The sequence below is a fragment of the Gossypium hirsutum genome, chromosome A09 (assembly GCF_007990345.1).
Source record: "Gossypium hirsutum isolate 1008001.06 chromosome A09, Gossypium_hirsutum_v2.1, whole genome shotgun sequence".
Classification (NCBI taxonomy): Eukaryota; Viridiplantae; Streptophyta; class Magnoliopsida; order Malvales; family Malvaceae; genus Gossypium; species Gossypium hirsutum.
In genome coordinates, this window is record NC_053432.1 from 83,817,590 (window position 1) to 83,837,549 (window position 19,960).

At 35.3% G+C, this 19,960-nt stretch overlaps 3 protein-coding genes across 6 annotated transcripts; 2 read left to right on the plus strand and 1 right to left on the minus strand.

The window, feature by feature from the left end:
* Positions 1 to 62: 62 nt before the first annotated feature.
* Positions 63 to 9,203, minus strand: LOC107929118 (SAC3 family protein B-like). Its single transcript, XM_016860464.2, is given in 19 exon segments — positions 63 to 874; positions 877 to 1,894; positions 2,152 to 2,266; positions 2,340 to 3,271; positions 3,369 to 3,461; positions 3,800 to 3,893; positions 3,972 to 4,063; positions 4,139 to 4,366; positions 4,707 to 4,922; positions 5,001 to 5,101; positions 5,322 to 5,581; positions 5,659 to 5,874; positions 6,356 to 6,598; positions 7,019 to 7,249; positions 7,529 to 7,624; positions 8,033 to 8,071; positions 8,315 to 8,353; positions 8,578 to 8,616; positions 8,859 to 9,203. Coding segments are annotated over 19 exon segments (4,857 nt in total). The 5' UTR covers positions 8,972 to 9,203; the 3' UTR covers positions 63 to 182.
* Positions 9,204 to 9,525: 322 nt separating this feature from the next.
* On the plus strand, positions 9,526 to 12,720 carry LOC107928996 (peptide methionine sulfoxide reductase B5). Of its 2 annotated transcripts, XM_016860314.2 has the most exons (4): positions 9,563 to 9,937; positions 11,073 to 11,229; positions 11,328 to 11,530; positions 12,346 to 12,720. In XM_016860314.2, the coding sequence occupies exons 1-3, from the start codon at positions 9,840 to 9,842 to the stop codon at positions 11,490 to 11,492; spliced, it is 420 nt and encodes a 139-aa protein (XP_016715803.1). In that variant the 5' UTR covers positions 9,563 to 9,839; the 3' UTR covers positions 11,493 to 11,530; positions 12,346 to 12,720. The 2 variants fall into 2 exon arrangements, with proteins under 2 accessions (XP_016715802.1, XP_016715803.1); XM_016860313.2 differs by lacking the exon at positions 12,346 to 12,720 and having other exon boundaries at positions 9,526 to 9,937; positions 11,328 to 12,032.
* Positions 12,721 to 14,894: 2,174 nt separating this feature from the next.
* LOC107929111 (putative E3 ubiquitin-protein ligase RF298) lies at positions 14,895 to 19,555 on the plus strand. Of its 3 annotated transcripts, XR_005901455.1 has the most exons (4): positions 14,895 to 15,040; positions 15,538 to 17,651; positions 18,011 to 18,101; positions 18,913 to 19,049. XR_005901455.1 is itself a non-coding variant. In XM_041077307.1 (3 exons), the coding sequence occupies exons 2-3, from the start codon at positions 15,546 to 15,548 to the stop codon at positions 18,968 to 18,970; spliced, it is 2,178 nt and encodes a 725-aa protein (XP_040933241.1). In that variant the 5' UTR covers positions 14,895 to 15,040; positions 15,538 to 15,545; the 3' UTR covers positions 18,971 to 19,555. The 3 variants fall into 3 exon arrangements, 2 of the variants coding, with proteins under 2 accessions (XP_040933241.1, XP_016715941.1); XM_041077307.1 differs by lacking the exon at positions 18,011 to 18,101 and having other exon boundaries at positions 18,899 to 19,555; XM_016860452.2 differs by lacking the exon at positions 18,011 to 18,101 and having other exon boundaries at positions 18,913 to 19,555.
* Positions 19,556 to 19,960: the final 405 nt, after the last annotated feature.

The window sequence follows — 19,960 nt, forward strand, 5'->3', positions numbered from 1 at the left end:
AGTAATTATTTTGTAACTTCGTTTATACACATGGGGAAAGCTAAACTAAATATTCAGGCTAATAAACGCAAAAACCTTTGTTATTTTCTCATCAGACAGAAGAAACATTTTTGAACAAATATAACATTGTAAAACCACCTCAATTTTAATGAGATGTGTAAGTTACAAGAAAGAACCGTATATCAGAAGTAAATTGAAAGCTTCTCACCTATACTATTCTGTACTATGTTACATTTCTCCAACAATTGGCTTAATCTATCAGTTTCAGTTCCAGCCACCACCATTTTACTATAACTGCTATCTGGTTTACTTGTAGTACAAGCAACATCACCTGTAATGGCCAATCCATTTTTCTGTGAAGTATGGTCTTCTTTATCCTGAGAAGGTTGGGGATCGAAGTTGATCCTCCGAGATTCGAGGGGACTACAACCAACTTCAAGTATTTCATCTAAAGATGGATGACTCAAGCAATTCGGTGAAGTGTCGACTTCAAGTGGTAACTTAAGTAGATCTCCCAATGGAGGCACATGATGAGTCTGCAATACATATGAAAAGGAACAGGCCCCGGTTGATAAACTCGAAAGTCGCCAGTTGAAAATCCGTCGGAAGATCGTGATCCAGTTTGGCACAAGATAATAACTCAAGTTGCGGAGTTCGAGCCGTGTGTTTCTTTGTATCATCACGGATGTCTCTTTTGTAGCTAGTGGAATTCCCATCATCTTTGTTGATTGTGTTAGGTATTCTACCAAACAATTTTCAAGTAGTAATCTGTGGTTATCAATATCTTTTCCCATCATTGAACCCCTTTGTAGCAATGAGATATCATCGGGAAAACGGGCAAGTCGACAATCTTTCAATGCGTGTTCGAGTGGTGCAGTTTTGCTGGCGAGCTCCACCCCACACTTGGCAGGAACAACTTCGCAGCTAAAAATTCGTCACTAAAGTCTTTTAGCAGCATAGCCTCTGGACAAGGCCAATTGGTAGGATTTGCTTTAATAGCAGCAGTAATTTCTCCAAATGACCAATCCAATGCTTCATTGAAGACTGAAATGCAGTGATTCGGACCTACTTCATAATCACCCATTTTATCAAGTTCCTCCAACACTGGACTCAGGTGAGACATGACAAGTTCGCGCATCTTCACACTGCTAAGAACAGGTTGTAGAGGTGATTTATCGGCCAACCACTTCAGTCCTTCTCTTAACTCTTCATCACTGAAAAACCCATTTGAAAAATGCCACTTACCAACAAGGAAAACCACCAAAAAGCAGCTTACCCGTGATTTGTCAATTTCATGCAGCCCCAATTCATTAACTATAACCGAGGAAGGATCTGAATCTTCTACGTTATAAGAACCACTTAAGACCAGAAGCGGTAAGCATGCACCAGGAGGAACTGAATTCAAAAGACTATAAAGTTTGGCCTTTTGGAGCTTCCATGGAATGTTCTGAGATACAATAAATAATACCGCGTTTGCTCCAGATACGACCTCATCCAGATTATCGCAATTTGCATCTTTCACAACAGACAAGCAGCAAGTTAGATCGGTACAACATAAGCTAGGAACCCATTTCTTCCATATAGACATACCAGGAGACGTGATTGCTAAATCATCATCGTTATTATCTTCTGTGGAAGGCATGATCTTAGAGAACAACCATGGGCCTGCTGCCAAATGGCCAACCTGGTTATTCTGCCTTGGTTGCTCTCCTTGACTGCTCTCCGGAGAACATAAAATAATTTTCCAGCATAGGCATTTAGCATCCGGGTTTCTTTGACCCAAAATACTTGACACTACATCAGAAACATTCAGCCTCGACCATGACCTTTCATATTTTTCGCATCTCTCACTCATTACATGATCAAAATCAAGCTCATCAAATGTGCTCCATTGCTACAAAGGATCAGTAAAAAGAACAGGAATAAGCACAGTGAAATCTAGCATAAACTAAAATGAAAGAATATGACAGGCACCGGTAATGAAATGGGAACTATCCTTTCCAAGAGGAAGAAGGGCAGTTGTTCAAATTTCAATGTAAGTGTCTCAAATAAAACATGGTAATTAGAATTTACTTGCACAGTAAATAATAAGTAAAACTTAGAACATATTGCACAATCTGAAAATTCCAGTAGTGTCCGAAAAAATCTTACATCGTTGTTCTGCCGAACTGGTATTCCCAGTGGTAATGAACTTAGTGCAGCTTCAGCTGCTAACTGTCTTTGTTCCCGTAATTCCCTTTGCTTTGCAGCACGTCGGCTCCACAACCTGAAAGGAAAGATACTGGTTAGAAAATATAACACAATGCTGCAGCCAAAACAAGATTGGCAATGTTACAGACCTCAGGATCAACTTGAGTTTTGCTTCAGCAACTTCCTTGCGCTGAATATTTGCAACTATTTGCTGATTCTCAATTTCTTGATGATCATCCAGAGGTTTATCTCCTAAATCATTAATTTCCATCCCTTGAGGCACTGAATTTTCCAAAGCTTTATCATATTTAACACTTGGCCTCTCTGACTGAGATTTTAAGTCATTAAGATCCATCGTTTGAGGCAATGCGTTCTCTGTATATTTACCACTAGGTGATCTCATTGGTGAGGACTTTACATTGTCAATAATAGCCATACTTTGAGGTACGGGGTTTTCCACAGAGAGATGAAATCTACCACTAGGTGATCTCTCAGGCTGAGATGCTTGTGAAAAAGTTAGTGGTGGCATTTGTTCCATGCCATAAGTATTTGTTCCGTCAGGCAATGAGGAAACAGTGACATTGTTTGATTTCTCCATGACCACAACTTTCGCTGGAAATGACCGAGGGGAACTACGATCCATAGAGAAATTAAACGGTTTGGAGGCACCAGACTTGAGATGACCTTCTGGGAGCTGTTCTAACCCTTTTGATGTCTCAGTCACCAAATGCAGTTGCGAACTAGACTTTGGAGAAGGAACACCTTTAGAATCAGGCAATTCTTCATCAGCTGCTGAAACAGAACTCTTCCTTTTAGGAGAAGGTGAGACATTTGCCCTTTGTTTATAAGCTTTACTTGGTTGACTCTCCTTCGATGCTCCTATGGGCAAGGAAGTCACTTCGTGAGGAGTTGCAACATCCAAGGCTATTGTTCTAGATCTTTTTTGATGAACAAGTCTTGAACACTTGGTAGGATAGTCATTTTCAGCATTAAGAAATGAACCGTCCTTCACCATATATGGCTCTTCAAATTCCTTTATTGAAAAGCCATAGTAGTCTAAAATGCTTTCGATGTCCTCTTCCTAAAATCCAAAAACCAGAAGCAGCATAAGATAATAAAGAACTTATCATGATGATGAAAAATAAAATTTAGTTTCCGTTTTAGGGTAATAATATTACCTCAATCCCAAGCCATTCGGCAACATGGGAAATAGGGAGGCCTTGGTTGTTCTGAAGACTAGAGTGTAGAGAAGCAAAAGCCTGGGTTCGTAACTGATAAAAGCGCCAAAGGTTAAAACCCAATGAATATAGAAAAGAGAAATCATGCAGCACGCCAAAATAAATATCATAATTTATAGGGGATTCGTGACAAAGTGTCAACTGTGAATAGCACAATTTAGTCAGACTCTAATATGGCATGAATGTGCAATTACAGAAAATGTGTTTGCTCCCTCAGGCATGATCATCCCAAAACCACCTCTGGTTCCAAGAAGCAAACCAAAGAAATGGTACGAGTATGAATGTGTGTAGAATGAATGCAAAACCAAGAAAATGAGTTTTACGTTTAAGGCGGGGGAGAGGTGCAGGATCAAATAATTCCTTGTACCTACCTTTGCAAAATGGGCATGCATCAAGCATGCTTGAAGGTAGCTTGCCTTCCTCGCTAGTCTAAAGAAGGCAACAAAATTACCCGTTCTGCAAGCCCTGGAAGTGCCAAGAGTTTAAATAGTCAGACCAAGTTCAACAGCCCAGTGGTAATGAAAGTTGAAGGGAAGTAACAACCTAGCTACATTACGAGCAAATAGCACTTCTGGAGTTTGTCTTATCTCTGGAGTCATCTTAGCGAGGTCCAGTGACAGCTCTGCAGGTTCAACCTAGTGGGGAGTGCTTATTTTCAAAATAAAGTTGATGAAGTTTGAATAATTGATTCAACATTTGTATCGACTTACTTTATACCCCGGATGCTTGTCAAGTTTGAGAAGTGCATAATAACCTCTGAACTCCTTTTCTGTTGGAACATTAATTCCTTTCTTCCTGTGATCATCATACATTTGGAATAGCTCAACTGATGTTTTGTTCATCTGCTCGATATTTAGATGTGCATCAAATCCCTCAGAGAAGCCCTCGCCTTTGGTGTATTCACATAATTCATGCATGGCAATTATGTGAAGCCTTATCTGACAAAAACAGCAATCAGCACCACTAATTGAACAAATCATAGCAATGATTTAGATATTTGTCCCCAAATGCAATACGTTATGACTTATGGAGCAAAACAATGATGAACAAAAATGTAGGCAAGACCAAAAAACAGCTATGTTTATCAGTTCATTCTAAATATAATTAAAATCACAAGCACAGCATAAATAGGAATACCTTCTATCTGACCATGTAAATGAAACTGAACTTCTTTTTCTAATAATACTTGTTGGGATAATTTTTACACAACATTCACAAGTATTCAAGAATCAAGATAATGGGCCAATCGACAAGAAAGATCCAGTTGCAAGGACATACCATTTGCTCTAGCATAGTGATTGCCCCTTGGTCAAAGATGTGCTGCATCCTCAGGTCCATTCGAATTGCTCTCATCCTATCCCATAGAAAGTTATATATTCCAAGAAACCTGTCATCATATGGCTGATCCAGCAAATTGAGTAGATAATCTATTGTCTTCTGCAGGACTAGCATTGGCCGTATCAAACTTGCTTCTCTCTCAGCTGTCCGAGTATACTGTACAGTAAATGAGAGATATTCATCATTCGTTATCACACACAAACCGCTGAGAAAAGAAGTTTCTTTTTACATTACCTTCTTAACAGCGAGGGATTCACTTGTTTGATTTCTATCACCATCCACACGTTCATACTGGTCAAGATCACCTTTTCTTTCTCTTTCTGCCCTTTCCGATTCTGGAAATTGATACAAAATTTGGATCGCATAAAAAATGAAACTGTTTTCAGACAGCTATTTTATATGTAATGAGATATCTGCTTCTCCAAGACACAAGACAATCAGATAAAACAGAAATTGAAAGAGATGAACCATAAAAAGTGACTTTCTTTGTTTCAAGGCATGGTCAACATACCCATCAATACCTTATCTCTAAGTTTCAGGAGTCTTGGAACATACCCGGACACATATCTGGACATAACCCAATGATGACTCTGGATGCTTCTGTGCCATCAAAATCGAATGAAACAAGGTCATTCAAGGACTCCCCAGATGAATCCATAGGCTGTTCCCCAACATGCTTCTTCCTCTCTTCCACATTGTGCTGAAATCTAGTCGTAGACAATCTTTGATCTGCAATATCTGGAGGTTTCGTCTCAACAGTTTCACTCAATTCAGTTTTGAAACGCGCTAATCGCTTTGCTTTAGCTTGCAATTCTCTGCAATAAAACAGGAATATTGAAACTATAATAAAATGCAATTTACAGTTATGGTTTTACTGGATATTAAAATTTACCGCTCAGTATCATCTTCAATAGGAGTGGAGCTTTCCTGAAGAAAGTCATCATGGTAAATTAAAGGCGATCTCGTTCTTTTAGAAACAGGAGGCCCAATGTTTCTCACTGTGGGAGGAGGATCATTGCGCGCAGAAGGCAAGGATCTTGGACGAATTGGAAAATTAGAGCTAGGAGAGATTGACTTGGTACCTAACCTCGGAGGAGATCCAGATGGCCTGTAAGAGTAAATGACCGAATTAACGGGGAAAAAAGGGAATTCACAAAGGCATATGAATAAAAACAGCAAGGCAGTAAAGATATCTGGACGCATGGGTACATAATCTCTCAATTCCCCAACAAATCATATAGTGAACACCACCGTACAATACTGACTGGTTTAACTTCAAGAACTCTATCAAGATAGTTTTTCCATTTTTATACAAGAAAATTGAGGAAAAAGAAAACGAAATCATTTGCCTTTTAAGATCATGGCTATCAAACACATAAGACGGTGAAAAAGCATTTATGCAAGAAAATTATAGAGTGAACAACACCGTAGAATACTGACTGGTTTGACTACCAAGAGATAGTTTCTTCATTTTTTATGCAAGAAAATAGAGGAAAAAGAAAAGGAAATCATTTATCTTTTTAAGATCACTGTTCTCAATGGAGAAAACTAAAAAAGCATTTATACATCCATTAATATAGCATACTCACCTCTTAGAACCATTGCGAACAGACTTATGATGCTCCTGGGTAAATTCGTCATCAAACTGCTGAGATGGCAACCTCCCTTGTTTGGGAACTTGCATATCAGGTACTTCATTTACAAAGTTTTTCCTGTAATCAGCAGAACCTAAATGCGGTGAGGCCATGGACCGGTCCTGATGAGCTGGGAAATCGGGATAGTTGGCTGGCAACTTGACAGGATTCTGTGGCATATGGGGATTAAAAGAAGGTCTGCAAGAAAAAATAATCCTTATGAATAAAGCGATTGAATAGATGTCTCTACCATATAAAGAATTTATCTTCAACAAAAGCCCCAAGAATATGACTGAACACACATGTGTGAGTTAACGGAGTTGACTTATCAAAATACTTGGCTTGGATGAATGGATAAAAAATGATCACTCTGGATTTTAAAAAGATAGAATAAAGTCAACTGTGGTAAAATCAGTTCAAGCCACAAGTCTTAAGATAGGTTAAAAAATTGAAGCCGGAGTCCAGAGACATCTTGATATACAACTACAAACAATGGAATTAGTAACGGAAAAAACCAAGTTCAAAATGTCACAAAATTGTGCCAATTCAAATCCATTATCAACAAAATAAACCATACTATCTCATGCAAGTAGCTGGAAAACGAATGTATGAACATGCCTTTGAAGGATCGTTTGGCTCGAATTTCTTGGTACAGTGTCATCTATAGACACTGTCGGTGGTGATTTAGTACTCTTTGACTCTTGAAATCTAGCCTTAGCAGTAAAACTAGTTTCAGGATTTTGTGAAGCAGCAAATGATGTGACCACAGGAGGTCTGAAACGACTTTGGGCATCATAATCTTCTAAGGGAATTTTGCCATCATCCCATCTAGGAGAAGATTCCATAGGCCTAGAAGAGAAGCAGAACATTAAATCGGCATTCCAGAACAAATAATAATTTTTTCTATTTCATAATCATGAAAACTGCAACATATATTATACAATACAAGATAAATGCATTTTTCAACTCGAGAAATAATTTTCAATAGAAAAAAAGCTTATTTATGCATCATAGGATTACACATAAACTGTCGCATGAGGGTTGCATTTTACCTAATTGGAGCTCTATCACCATTAACAAAAGAAATAAATACATACAAATAAGATCAAAATAACATGAGTTCTTTACCTTTGGACCCCACCATACTGATAAGGTCTCAAAGCAGGACCGAAATTCTCAAAAGCCGACAGTGGTGTCCAAACTCTATCTGCAGCTTCATTTACCCTACAATAAGAACAAAAACAATAAGTTTTTAATCAACAAGAAAAGGAACCAAATCCGCAACTAATGCGATGAAAAGCTTCTAGATTCAACACAACAAGCAACTTAAAACTTCCATAAAGGCAAAACCATTCACCTAAATTCTAAAACTTAGCACCTAAATCCCAAAAGTATAATTGGTGCATAACAATATAGATTAGCAGTCAGGTCAGCAATTTAAACCCTAATAAAAAAACTAATAAAGGTCAATTTTTTTTCACAATCTTCGATCCCTCATTCAAACAAATCTCCCAAACCACAAAACTAATAAATCCCCATTAAAAAAGTACCAAAAAAAAAATACTTCGAACTTAAACACTTAAAAAAAATCAAATTAGAACCATTAAAAGAACAAACTTTAAAGCAAAATACCTTGAGGGTCTGATTGGAGTAGTAGATGGAGGAGTGTAACTGATGCATAGCAAAATAAATTAACAGTCAGGTTAACAATTTAAACCCTAGCAAAAAAATAAATCGTATAGGTAAATCCTTTTTTCACATTCTTCGATCCCTCATTCAACGCAACCAATCTCCTAAACCCCAAACTAATAAAACCCATTAAACAAGTACAAAAAAAAAATTACTTTTAACTTAAAAACTGAAAAAAAAAATCAAATTAGAACCATTAAAAGAACAAACATTTAAGCAAAATACCTCGAGGGTCTGATTGGAGGAGTGGATGAAGGAGTATAACTGGTGCATAACAAAATAAATTAGCAGTCAGGTTAGCAATTTAAACCCTAATAATTCTTTTATTCATATTCTTCGATCCCTCATTCAAACCAATCTCCTACACCCCAAACTAATAAAAGCCCATTAAACAAGTACAAAAAAAAATTACTTTGAACTTAAAAGTTAAAACACTAAAAAAAAATCAAATTAGAACCATTAAAAGAACAAACATTAAAGCAAAATACCTGGAGGGCCTGATTGGAGGACTAGATGAAGGAGTATAACTGGTGCATAACAAAATAAACTAGCAGTCAGGTTAGCAATTTAAACCCTAATAAAAAAACCATAAAAGTCAATCCTTTTTTTTACACATTCTTCTATCCCTCATTCAAAACAACCAATCTCCTAAACCCCAAACTAATAAAAACCCATTAAAGAAGTACAAAAGAAAAACATTACTTCGAACTTAAACACCGAAAAAAATTAAATTAGAACCGTTAAAAGAACAAGCATTAAAGCAAAATACCTCGAGCGCCTGATTGGAGGAGAGGATGAAGGAGGAGGAGGGCGTTGAAACTGAAAAGGATTTGCAGATTTTGGAGCAGTTGTTGGACCTGAATGCTTCCCAAAACCTGACATTGTTTTCACTTTTCTACCTTGCTTTTTAATTTTTTTTGCTCTTTTTTAAGGCATAAACTGGAATTTCAAAACATGGGTTCCCTTTGCTGATGCAAGAAAAAGGGTCTTCTTCTTCTTTTTGTTTAAGCTTGGAGCTCAGTGACCTTGGTTTTACGTTGGGGTTTTTTTTGAATCTGGAGACAAAAGGAGAAGAAGTACTTGGAAAATAAAAAATATTTTTTATAAAAACCCAATTTCATCAACAAAAAAGTTTAGATTTTATATCAGGTTTTCCGTAACTAAAAACGCAGCCGTTTTGTTTGTATTCCATTGGTAAAGCTGTTTGAGTGATTTCATAATGAACCCATGGCCTTAAATTTGAGCCTCCATAGTATCCACTACTGGTCCAAAAGCCCATAAAAATTTATAGTGGATAATTATTTTTTTAAAGGTTAAATCACAATATCTAATTAATAATTTTTTATTTAGGTGACCTAATTTTAAAAAATTATAATATATATTCATTAAATTATTCAAAAAATTGTATTTAAATCAATAAATTGTTAAAAATTAATGTTATATAATCTACCTGCATCACTCAAAAGCTGTAGTGATTTTTATTTTCTAATTTAAATAAACTCTAGTATAAAAAAAAAATTAAATGCATCGCGCTGGAGTCCAGGGACGTTAGTAACTAAACGCTGCTTTATCCTAAATTCTTCCCCATTTCCCAACATTCGGTCCAGTTTCATTCTCCAGCAATTAGGGAAAATCTATAACAAAGAAGACAATTTCTTTCTACTATCAGTCCAGATTCATGCGCTAGGGTTTTAAAGGTGAAATTGCAGTATACGAGACTCGAGCTTTGTAAATTTGTAGCCTTTTGAATATGGGTTCATCATCGGGTTCCGTTCATAAAACAGAGGAAGAATGGCGGGCGATTCTTTCCCCAGAACAGTTTCGGATCCTACGTCAAAAAGGAACCGAGTAAGAACAAAATCCCCATCATTTCAATTTCATCATCACTACTTCTGTTTAGAAACTTTGACTTGTTTTAGATACTGGGTATCTTTGATTTGTTCCATTGAACAAGTATTTGAATCGCAAAGTTGAGTTTTCTTGGATTGACTTTGTTCATTTAAAAAAATAATATTCATATTAATTGTAAAAGTTGTTGACTGTTTTAGAATTTCGTAGTTTACAGTTTTCTTGCTGCGACCATTAGTTGTAAAACATGATGAAGAAGCCACCAGGCTGATAGCTAATGGGTGTCAATTGAAAAAAAAAAGTTAATAGATTTCTTAGTTATTTTATTTTGAAAAGTTATGTGCCTGATCTGAAAGAAATCTTTCAGATTTGCATAAAATTTTCTTTAGTAATAAACTTAATCGCAATTGGTAATATTTAGCCACATGACTTGTTTATGTCAAAAGAGGAGGAAAACTTTTTTGCTTATTGTTAGTTTTTACTTATTTTTCTAATTACATCTTTAAATTTTTACTAATTATTTTTTCTTTTATGTCTTAATTATTTCAGAGCATATATATTAAATTAGGTTTTTCTCATGTTATTACACTAGTAACCAAACGAATAATAGAGGTAGAGAAGGTGTCATGGTCATAGAGGGAATCACGAATCTCATATCGGCTATGTACTATGGTTGGACTGGAGATATAAGTTTTTGTGCCATTTTGAACCTACATGATTTTTTCTGGGACAAAACCGTGAGTATGAATAGGTACTATATATTGCAAGTTGATGTGGATCGTGACACTTTTTGTCTCTCTGGGACATCCATCTTAGATGGTTGGAGATTAAATTGGCTGCAAGGTTTTGGAGACACTGATTTGCTTCATTGCTATCTATTTTGTTCTTAAGCTCCGAATGACCCTTTTTTTATCTTTTTCCATTTCATAAGCCTCAGTGTCATCCTACCTAGCCCAGCATTGAAACATGAAATTTTGAAATGTCAAATTCAAAATGTGCGGGAATTTGCCCTAGAAGACTGCTAAACTTTTAGTTTAGGCAAACATGGAATGTTAGAACTTTGCTTAATTGATGTAGGTAGCCAGGTACTTTGGTCTATAATGCTCCAAAGGTTGATGATATTCATCATTTACAGGTTACGAGGAACCGGAGAGTACGACAAATTTTTCCAGGAAGGTGTTTACAATTGTGCCGGTTGTGGTACACCACTTTACAAGTCCACAACCAAATTTAACTCCGGCTGCGGTTGGCCTGCATTCTACGAGGGTTTCCCTGGAGCCATAAACCGAACCGTGAGTCTTTTTCATTCCCGAATCCCCTTCTTTTCGGTGTCATACTAGTATTATTGGCCTTCAATTAGATCATAAACATGCAACTGATGCTTTTGCAGCCTGATCCTGATGGAAGAAGAACCGAGATTACTTGTGCAGCTTGTGGGGGACACTTGGGTCATGTTTTTAAAGGGGAAGGATTCTCGGTGCCGACTGATGAACGCCACTGTGTCAACAGCGTTTCAATCAAGTTTGTCACAGCCGATGCAACTCCTTCACTATGAGGGGGAAAAAAGGGTTGTTTCAGCATAAAGAACAAGCTGTAAGTGTATGATTTTTAACAAACAAAAAATAAGTAAAAGTATCATGAAAGTCTTGATATTAGGAGTCAGATTGCATTGTCTTCTCCACTAAAAAATGGGCAAATTATTTCCTGTACATTATATCAATGAGCAAATTGGTTATTTCTTTTAAAAATTCCATCCCTTTGTACTATTAAAAGCTGGCATGGTTAATAGAATAACTAGACACTGACACGTGCGTGTATCTCTAGTTGATGTGCATGGATTGGTTTTTAACATAAAAATGGATACTTTTTTAATAAATGGATCATTTTGTTATTTGAGCTAATACACAGGGACTAATTTACTTAGTTTTTTAGTATAGGGTCAGAATGCAATTCGGTTTCTAGGCCTCCATTATACTTTTACCAATTGTGACTGTCATTTGGTTATTTGAGTCCTTTGTATCAATTCCCTAGTTAACTTTTGTTTGTTGAATTGGAGGATTACTATTTGAATTTGAATTAAATAAATTATTCACTAGATATTTGAATCCGTTAAATATTCAAATTTAGCAAGTAAAAAATATTTAAATTATAATTTTAGTGTTCGCAAAAATAAAATAAATTGTATATGGTTTTGAATACTTTTTATGCAAAAGTAAAGTAAATTGGATAATGGATATTCGAGTGTAATATTCACATCCAACCGACATACATAATTTTTATAATATCATTACTTCTGGAAGAGTATTATAGGCGCTTCTATATTAGAAGTCAAATTGTAAGAGCTCTACGCATAGATAACAAAGACCGTTGGTTGTAACCTGATGGGGTTCTGCTTTTGATTGTAACAGAATCCCTCTTCCATTGCTAAAGCCATTGTTAACTCGGCTCAAGGACGGCCTTTGTATCTATTTGTATCTTTATCTAATGTTATTTGTGGGGTTCAAGATGTTAAAGATACTATTGACGAAGCTAGGAAGATGAGAGTTAAGAATAATAAGACTGCTTTTTGTTGATGAAGCTCATAGGTTTAATAAGGCAAAGGAAAATTATTTCTTGCTTGTGATTGAAGATGGAAGCATTGTGTTTATGGGGTTGACTACCGAGAACCCTTCGTTTCATTTGATCACGCCATTGTTGTCTAGGTGCAGGGTTCTTGCATTAATCCCTTAAAACCCCATCATGTTGAAACTCTTGTGAAGATAGCAGAATTTGATTTTTTTTTTTAATTTTTTGTGAGGGATTTCTCGTTGCAAATAAATAAATAAATAATATTTTGAATTAATTATAAAGAGATTTCTAACTTTAATCAAAAGAAAAAAAATGTTCAAAGAGAAATGTCCAAGTAAATGTCTATCACCGCTCTTCTAAAAGTTCAAACGCGAATAAGTTCTAAAGTAAATAACCCTTGATTACCAAGCCAATCATGAGAATTTTACATTTAATATATATATTTTTTCGAAATATACTATATTTTATTTTTTATTTTAGAAAACAATGTTAATATGATATTTCTTACTTAAAAGTTGATTTCAAAACGTATATTTTGTTAATATGTTTGGATTGCATATTTTTTAATCATAAATTAATTACTATTTACAATTTTTTTTAAATTGCACTTTCATTTATTATACTTAGTTATTATAATAATATAATTAGTTTGGATTCTTACGTGATGCACAAATTGTTTGTGTGTCATAGTTACACTATTATTTTTCTTATTTTTTCTTGGAATAATAATGGCTGCGCATTTTGCCTTCGCCTCGTCATAGCCATTCGACAAATTTTCTTTGTGGGATAGAGGACAGATGGTTGCTGGTTGCTTCTCTCGAACTTCTTTTTTTTTTTTTGGGTATCACTTCACTTTGTCGTTGACCTCCGGTGTCAGTTCACAACCTTGAATGAGATAACCTCTTTCCGCTTTGGCCATTTGACCTCTGGTCAGGTTCTCTTTTGCCGCCCCTAGTACTTCAAGTTTGTGAAGCATTTCTAGGCTGTCTGTGTGACACCTCGTGAAGAGTTTCGTGGTTAGACGTCTCCGATTATCTCCTTTATCAACCGCTCTCAAATGGGTGATGCTCTTTTCCTTGTTCATTTGAGATAAATGTATTGTGGATTGGAGCCATTCAGTGTCTTTATTGGTTATTTTGGTCTTTGTCGTGTTTTGTTGGTCGTCGGTTGCCTTGCTGTTTAGATCGTCCATGGTCTTTGTTTCTTTACCATCAATGGCCTCATTGGCTAGACTGTCTGAGGTCTTTGCTCTTGGTCGTTTGTAACCCTCCTTACGAGTTTGTGGGGGCCTTTTTCTTTTTTCATTAGTTGGGGTTAAGTCGGGTTATTTGTTTAAGTTCGATAATTTATCTAAAATTTGAGAGGATTTGGATAAAAATATTAGATCCGAAAAATAGGTTTAGACAAGAAAATTAAGTTTGTTTAAAATATGAGTTAATTTTAGGCTTGGGCAAATTTTTTTTTGGAAATGGAGCTTAAGAAAAACATGTTTTGTTAAAATTGGGTTAAATTTTTTTTGAATATATGGTTTAATTTTTTTTTGAAATATGAGTGTGTTTGAGTAAAATTTTAGATTCATATTTTAGGTTGGACCAAATTTGAGTAAGCATAAATTATGTTAATATTATATTTAGGTCCGACTTGAACTTAGTTCGACCCATGAACACTTCTAATTGAGTGTGACCAAATTATTATTATTATTTGTAATCGATTTTTTTTTATAAATCGTTGTATTGTATATCTTATTCCACTAGAAATAATTTTTTAAAATAAAAATATAAAAAAATATATTTTAATCATTTTACATTTTAATACGATGAAAAGTGCACAATACACCAAAGAAGCAAATCAAGGTTAACAAATTGAGCTGGTTTAAAGCTAGATACCAAATTCAATAAAATAAATGAGTTGAAATATATTTTTAAAAATAATACATATAATGAGCTAAATTTTGTAAAACAAAATAAATATTTTTTACGTGGTATTTGTCTACTTGAAATCAGTAAAAAATATAATAAATTATATTTAAAAACTTAATATTTTTTTTGGTTATAATTTAATCATCTTTAGATATCAAACATAAACTTCATAATGTGAACTAACAAATGAATTGAAAGAAATGTGGTTTAAAGGAATTTTTTGGTATAATAATTGAAGAGACAATTTTCTATTTGAAATTTTATAATAATAATAATTTTTTTTTCAAAAAATTAAACAAAATTCCAAGCCCCAAATTAATTTTCTTTAACCATGGCTAAGTTAGGAATGCAAAATAGACAACCACATACATTAAAAGCAAATAAATAAATAAATAAATATTTTTTAATATTTTTTTTTGTAGAGAGTGACCGAGAGACGTTTAATGTAAAATAAACATAAACATAAAAATAAAATAAAATAAAATAAAATAAAAACAAAACAAAACAAAAATCCAAAAAATAGCTCTCCCGTATATATATATTTTCTTCCATTTTGCCGATGCTCTGAGAGATTCGCCTTTGATTTTTGCTACAACGAAAATAAGCTTACAATCGGGTATGTTTTATCTATTATCGAAATCTGATCATAAATCAAGTAAAAGTATCTTTTGTAGCCTCGATTGAATCGATTATTTTTTTGGAAATTTTTTATTGATCTATTTGCTTTTAAAAAAAAAAAATTAGATTTTCATATCGGAAATGAATGATCGGATAAAAATTTTTCGGTTTTACTTGGTGGATTTTTGCTAATGCATTGATCGGATAGTTTATGTTTATTTGAATTGAGTTTGTCTTTTTCTTTTTTTTTTTGTATCGGAATTTACATTTTTGGTGCTGTGAATTTCGGTACATGAGATATTGAGATATGAAGATACGATCTTATTTTGAATGTATAATATGATGTTAATACTATTTTTCGTTTGCCGGTGAATGATCTAATGAGCTGATTATGAAATAAAATTTCAATTCTGAATTTGGGGTTTTTGTGTTGTAGTTTTGCCTGGGTTTGATAGCTTTATAAATGTGTTCATATTGTTTTTGTTTTTGATTCAGCTTAAAAAATGGCATCAATGGTTCTTAAAGGTAGTAGTAGTAGTAGTAATCAAGTTTCTTCATTGATATCAATTCAAGAAAAAGGTAGTAGGAATAAGAGGAAGTTCCGGGCTGATCCACCTTTAGGTGATCCGAATAAGATTATAACTTCACCTCAAAATGGGTGTCCGAGTTATGAATTTTGTGCTGAGAGGTTTGATGTCAACCCAGTTCATGGTCAAGCTAGTGCATGTGACTTGTGCGGTGTTAATCAGGATCATTCCAACGGATTAAAACTCGACCTGGGATTATCTAGCACCTTAGGTTCTTCCGAGGCTTGGCCAAGTCAGCCTAGAGAGGAGATAGAAGCTGATGGATTTCAAGACGCAGATTGGAGTGATCTCACAGAAGCTCAGCTAGAAGAACTTGTTTTGAGCAATTTGGATGCGATATTCAAGAGTGCAATAAAGAAAATTGTTGCTTGCGGTTATGCAGAAGAGATGGCTATTAAGGCAGTCTTGAGGTCTGGCCTTTGTTATGGTTGTAAAGACACTGTCTCGAATATAGTGGACAATACCCTAGCATATCTGAGAAGTGGCCAAGATTGTATTCCTTCAAGGGACCACTGTTTCGAGGATCTGCAGCAGCTGGAGAAATATATATTAGCAGAATTGGTTTGTGTTCTTCGAGAAGTTCGGCCTTTCTTCAGCATTGGGGACGCAATGTGGTGCTTGTTAATTTGTGATATGAATGTCTCGCATGCTTGTGCTATGGATGGTGACCCGACAAATGGTTTTGCTGGTGATGGAGGTTCAAATGGGACTTCTTTTACTTTCAACCAACCTGCGTTGAAGACAGAAGCCAAAACTTCTGAATTGAACCTTCCGAGTCCTTGTAAACCTGTTCCATCTATTCCTTGTTCTCATAGTCCTCTGCCAGATGTACCATCTATAGGAATCAATAACACAACAAAATCAAAGAATTCCCTTGTTCTAAGTGGTATAGCCTCAGAGAAAGATGGAACAAACTCCATAACTGATAGTGCAGATAAAACCTTCACTGCAGCAGGAACATCTCAGTCTTCAACATTGGAAGAAAAGTTCGTGGGTAGAAAGATTCACTCTTCCAAGAGAGAACATATTCTTCGGCAGAAGTCACTTCATCCAGATAAAAACTATAGGACATATGGATCTAAAGGATCATCCAGAGCTAAAGTAAGCGGTTTTGGAGGTTTAATCACAGACAAGAAACTCAAATCAGTCTCGGACTCTACTGCTCTTAATGTAAAAAATGCATCGTTGAAAATTAAAGCAATGGAAGCTGATGTCCTTCAAGATAATGGGAGTCACAATCTTTCGGTTAATTCAGGTCCCTCTTCTTCTGCTGCATTTTGCTTAGATAATGATAATCGTACTTCACCAGTAAACATTCCACCTGAATTACCACCTACCAAAAACCCACATTCACCTGCATTATCAACCGCTGATACGGAGCTTTCCCTCTCATTGCCCGCCAAAAGTAATTCAACTATAGTGCCTACTGTTTCTCATTCCGAGGCTAGTAGTTCAGGCTATCCTGGGATACTGTATGGGCATTGGGCCCCTCAGGATAAGAAGGATGAGATGATTCTGAAGCTGGTCCCAAGGGTGCAGGAACTACAAAATCAGCTCCAGGAATGGACTGAGTGGGCCAATCAAAAGGTCATGCAGGCCGCCTGTCGGCTAAGTAAGGACAAAGCTGAACTTAAGACTTTGAGGCAAGAGAAAGAAGAAGTTGAACGGCTTAAGAAAGAGAAGTTGAGTTTGGAAGAAAACACTAAGAAGAAGCTCATTGAAATGGATGTTGCTTTGTCTAAGGCTAGTGGGCAGGTTGAACGTGCCAATGCTACTGTGTGCAGGCTTGAGGTGGAAAATGCAGCTCTACGACAAGAGATGGAAGCTGCAAAATTACATGCGGCAGAGTCGGCTGCTAGCTGTGAGGAGGTATCAAAGAGGGAGAAAAAAACACTGATGAAAGTTCAGTCTTGGGAGAAGCAAAAAGCTTTGTTCCAAGAAGAACTCATGACTGAAAAACGCAAGGTTGCCCAGATGCTACAGGAATTACAGCAGGCTAAAGCTCTTGAAGAACAGTTTGAGGTATGTCTTCGTGAACGTTTAATTTTCAAGCATATCTTCATCTCTACTTTCTCAAATTTTCTCCTCATAGAAACTAGAGGTAATGTTATAAAATTTTCTACCAGCTGCTTTATGAAAATGAGACTTAGTGAGGAAATCATCCATTGCTTTATGTAGATGATTTGGATTTCTGATAATAGACCTGGTTGCACTTTGTAATCTTTTGCATGTTATATAATCTGAATTTTCAAAAGAAATTGCCAATCTGCTCCACAAAGGTAATCCATTTATGAGATTGTGGAAAGTGTTTTTAATGATTTGACACCATTTATGAAGTCCCCAAAGTGAAGTGTTGGATCTAAAATATTTTTGCATGGCAGTCTCTTGGCGTCCTTTATTTCATGTAGGTGTTACATTCACATCATAGTAAGTGCAGCAGACGATTGGGAAACTCCTTTGAGGTGACAAACGGTAAACGCATATAAATGGTGCACTTGCACGTAATAGGTGTAAAAGATATGTTTTTGCCAGTAAAAGTAAATAAAAATGCTAAGAATAAGTCTCTAGAAAATTTGAGATTATCCATTGTATGACATGCCAAAAGAGTACAGATTGCGTAAATTGCTCAAGCTGTGTGGGTCAATCGTATTAATTACTACATATTTTTTGTTTGGACAATGTTTCTAAAGAGTAGATATTTTTGAGATTGTTCATTGCAATGACATGCCAAAAGAGTATAGGTTGCCTAAATTGCTCTAGATTTGCAGGTCAATTCTATACTTAATTTTTTCCTTTTTAAATTAACATTTTTGGTTTGGATTTTGATGTCAAAAGTTTTTTGAATAAAATTGGGTAGAAGCTAATATTTTTTACATTGTAGCGCTAATTTCAAATTATATCAAAACATTTGGTGGAGTTATCTTGTTTTCCACAAATTTCATGCTTTCTTGAAAATATTTCTATGTATTTCCAAATTGATTGGATTTAGCATGTCAATTGTATGGTTTCAGGCCACCACTTAACAGAATTTTTGAGGTATGATGCTTGTTTTGTTCAAGAACATAAACCTCTGCTATTTGGGGGTGTTCCTGATAATTATGGCTTCTATACTATTATTTAAGCCCCCTTTACTGAAAGGGTGTCACGAGTTAACCAGACACCAACTCGGTTAGAGAAATTATAAAAATACTTTTTTGTATTTAAAAAAGTTATATTATTTGAGGGTACTTTAGTCTTTCGTATGTTGTGATCCTACTCTCATTGAAAAGAAAAACAATGACAGGCTAGATTCAAACAAGAAGAAAAGGCGAAGGAAGAAATACTTACTCGAGCTAGTTTAATACGAAAGGAAAGAGAAGAAATTGAAACCTCAACAAAATTAAAGGAGGACATGATGAAGTCAAAAGCCGAAACCAGTTTACAAAAATACAAAGAAGACATTCATAGACTCGAAAAGGAAATCTCTCAATTGAGACTGAAAACAGATTCTTCAAAAATCGCTGCACTTCGAAGGGGCATCGATGGAAGCCACGCAGGGAGGTTTACAGATAACAGACACGGTACAGGTCAAAAGGAATCTCAAACCCCTCTTACAGTGATAGATTTTCATGAGTTCTTGGGGAAAGGAGCCGTGAAACGCGAACGCGAATGCGTGATGTGTCTTTCAGAGGAGATGTCGGTGGTTTTCATCCCATGTGCTCATCAAGTTGTTTGCATTGCATGCAATGAGCTCCATGAGAAACAAGGAATGAAGGACTGCCCTTCTTGTAGGAGTCCCATCCAGCGGCGTATTAATGTACGTTATGCTCACTCGTAAATTTTAATATATATTTGAAGTTGAGTGTTAAATCAATAATGTTTGTGGGACTCTTTTGAATTGAATAATCATGTGAGTTTATATATACCTTTTGGAGAGTTTGAGACTATTGAGAGTTGCATTATGGTGCAAGATGATACTTCATTTCATTTCTTCTTTTCTTTTTTAACTGCTAATTTAAGAGTTCTGTTATATATATATATATTCTTTTGAGGTTAAGGAAGAGATTTTGATATTTAAAGATTGTCCTTTTGAGTCAGTTCCAATTCATTAATTAATTAAATTTAAAATCCTTATTTCAACTTTTTTTTTTCAATTTTACAAAATAATTTTAGTGAATATAATGGAAATGACTTTACATTGTTTTCAAATTTTACATATTTCCAAAAAATTATTTTCAAAATTTTAACCATACATGTCTTTCTTACGCTCCATTTCGTATTTGGTTTCAGGAACCTTAATATTTTTCATTTAAAAAAGTGAAAATGGAAATAGTCTCTATGGTTTAAAACTA